General features: G+C 44.7%; 1 protein-coding gene across 1 annotated transcript; it reads right to left on the bottom strand.

The window, feature by feature from the left end:
- Nucleotides 1-1,027, bottom strand: LOC133730644 (chloroplast protein FOR GROWTH AND FERTILITY 2-like; the record flags this gene model as incomplete). The annotated part of the gene is made up of 1 exon (XM_062158195.1): nt 1-1,027. A coding segment is annotated over one exon (678 nt), but the record flags the coding sequence as incomplete, so codon positions are not given.

Raw genomic sequence — 1,027 nt, 5'->3', positions numbered from 1 at the left:
TTCAAACCAATCTTGATTTCTACCATAAAAGAATTACAAACGAGGAAGGGTGCGTCTCTATATTCAAAGAAAGCTTCAAAAACAGAATAGGATGGTACTCTTGCTGTGAAAAGGTGCTTCGTAGTTGAACTTTTGCTCTAAATAAATAGAATAATCCTTCTAAGACATTATCTAACTCTCCTGGGGAAGCCTGCAATACATGAATCTTAACCGGGTAAAAAAACTAATACAGGCTATACCCAAAGAACTGGCTGATAATAATGGCAAATCCAAGAGCAATTGCAATCAGGGAAGAAGCCCATGTCAGTTTCTCTGTTATTCTGGGCACTCTGTCCTTTAATGCTTGACTTCATGAGCCTAGAAAGACTGTGTAGCTTCCCATGGCAACTACGGTCCCAACTAAGAACATAACTAGAAATGCAGCGCCAGCAACACGAGATGGCAAAGCAAGTGCAGGCAACACCATCATCAATGCATCTGGCTGCAGCCCATGCACAATTCCGGTGGCAAAAGTAGCAAAACCAATCTTCTTCTTCCCAACAGTTGGGTTATCAAGAGTTTCGTACACACTAACATCACACTCGCCATTCTCCAAGGCAACACAAGGACTCGGGACTTCTGAAGCTTCCTTAATGCCCATAGCACCAATAACTAGTAAAGTAAGCCCAACAACTCTTGTGCCCCAAGTTCGAATAACTTCAATATGGAGCCGGTCCTTCAGTAGTAGAAATATTAATCCAAAGATAACCTGGCCAGCATCATGGCCGCATCCCCAGAGGGCTCCAACAAGAGCACTTTCAATGCGGGTACGCCCAATTGAGAGTGGAGCCAAAGCAGCTAGGTGGTCAGGCCCTGATAATGTGTGCAAGCAACCAGCAAAGAAACCGGTCCATGCACTACTAAGTAATTCAGTCTGGATGAGTCTTCCCCCAACTGCAACAGCAGCTGGACCACCTGTCTTAGTTGCAGTTTGAAAAGAAGCAAGAGCCGCTGGTGCAAAGGCAGGTTGTAGTAAGACCAAGGCATA

The sequence above is a fragment of the Rosa rugosa genome, chromosome 2 (assembly GCF_958449725.1).
Source record: "Rosa rugosa chromosome 2, drRosRugo1.1, whole genome shotgun sequence".
Taxonomy (NCBI): Eukaryota; Viridiplantae; Streptophyta; class Magnoliopsida; order Rosales; family Rosaceae; genus Rosa; species Rosa rugosa.
This window is presented reverse-complemented; position numbering and strand designations above follow the sequence as displayed.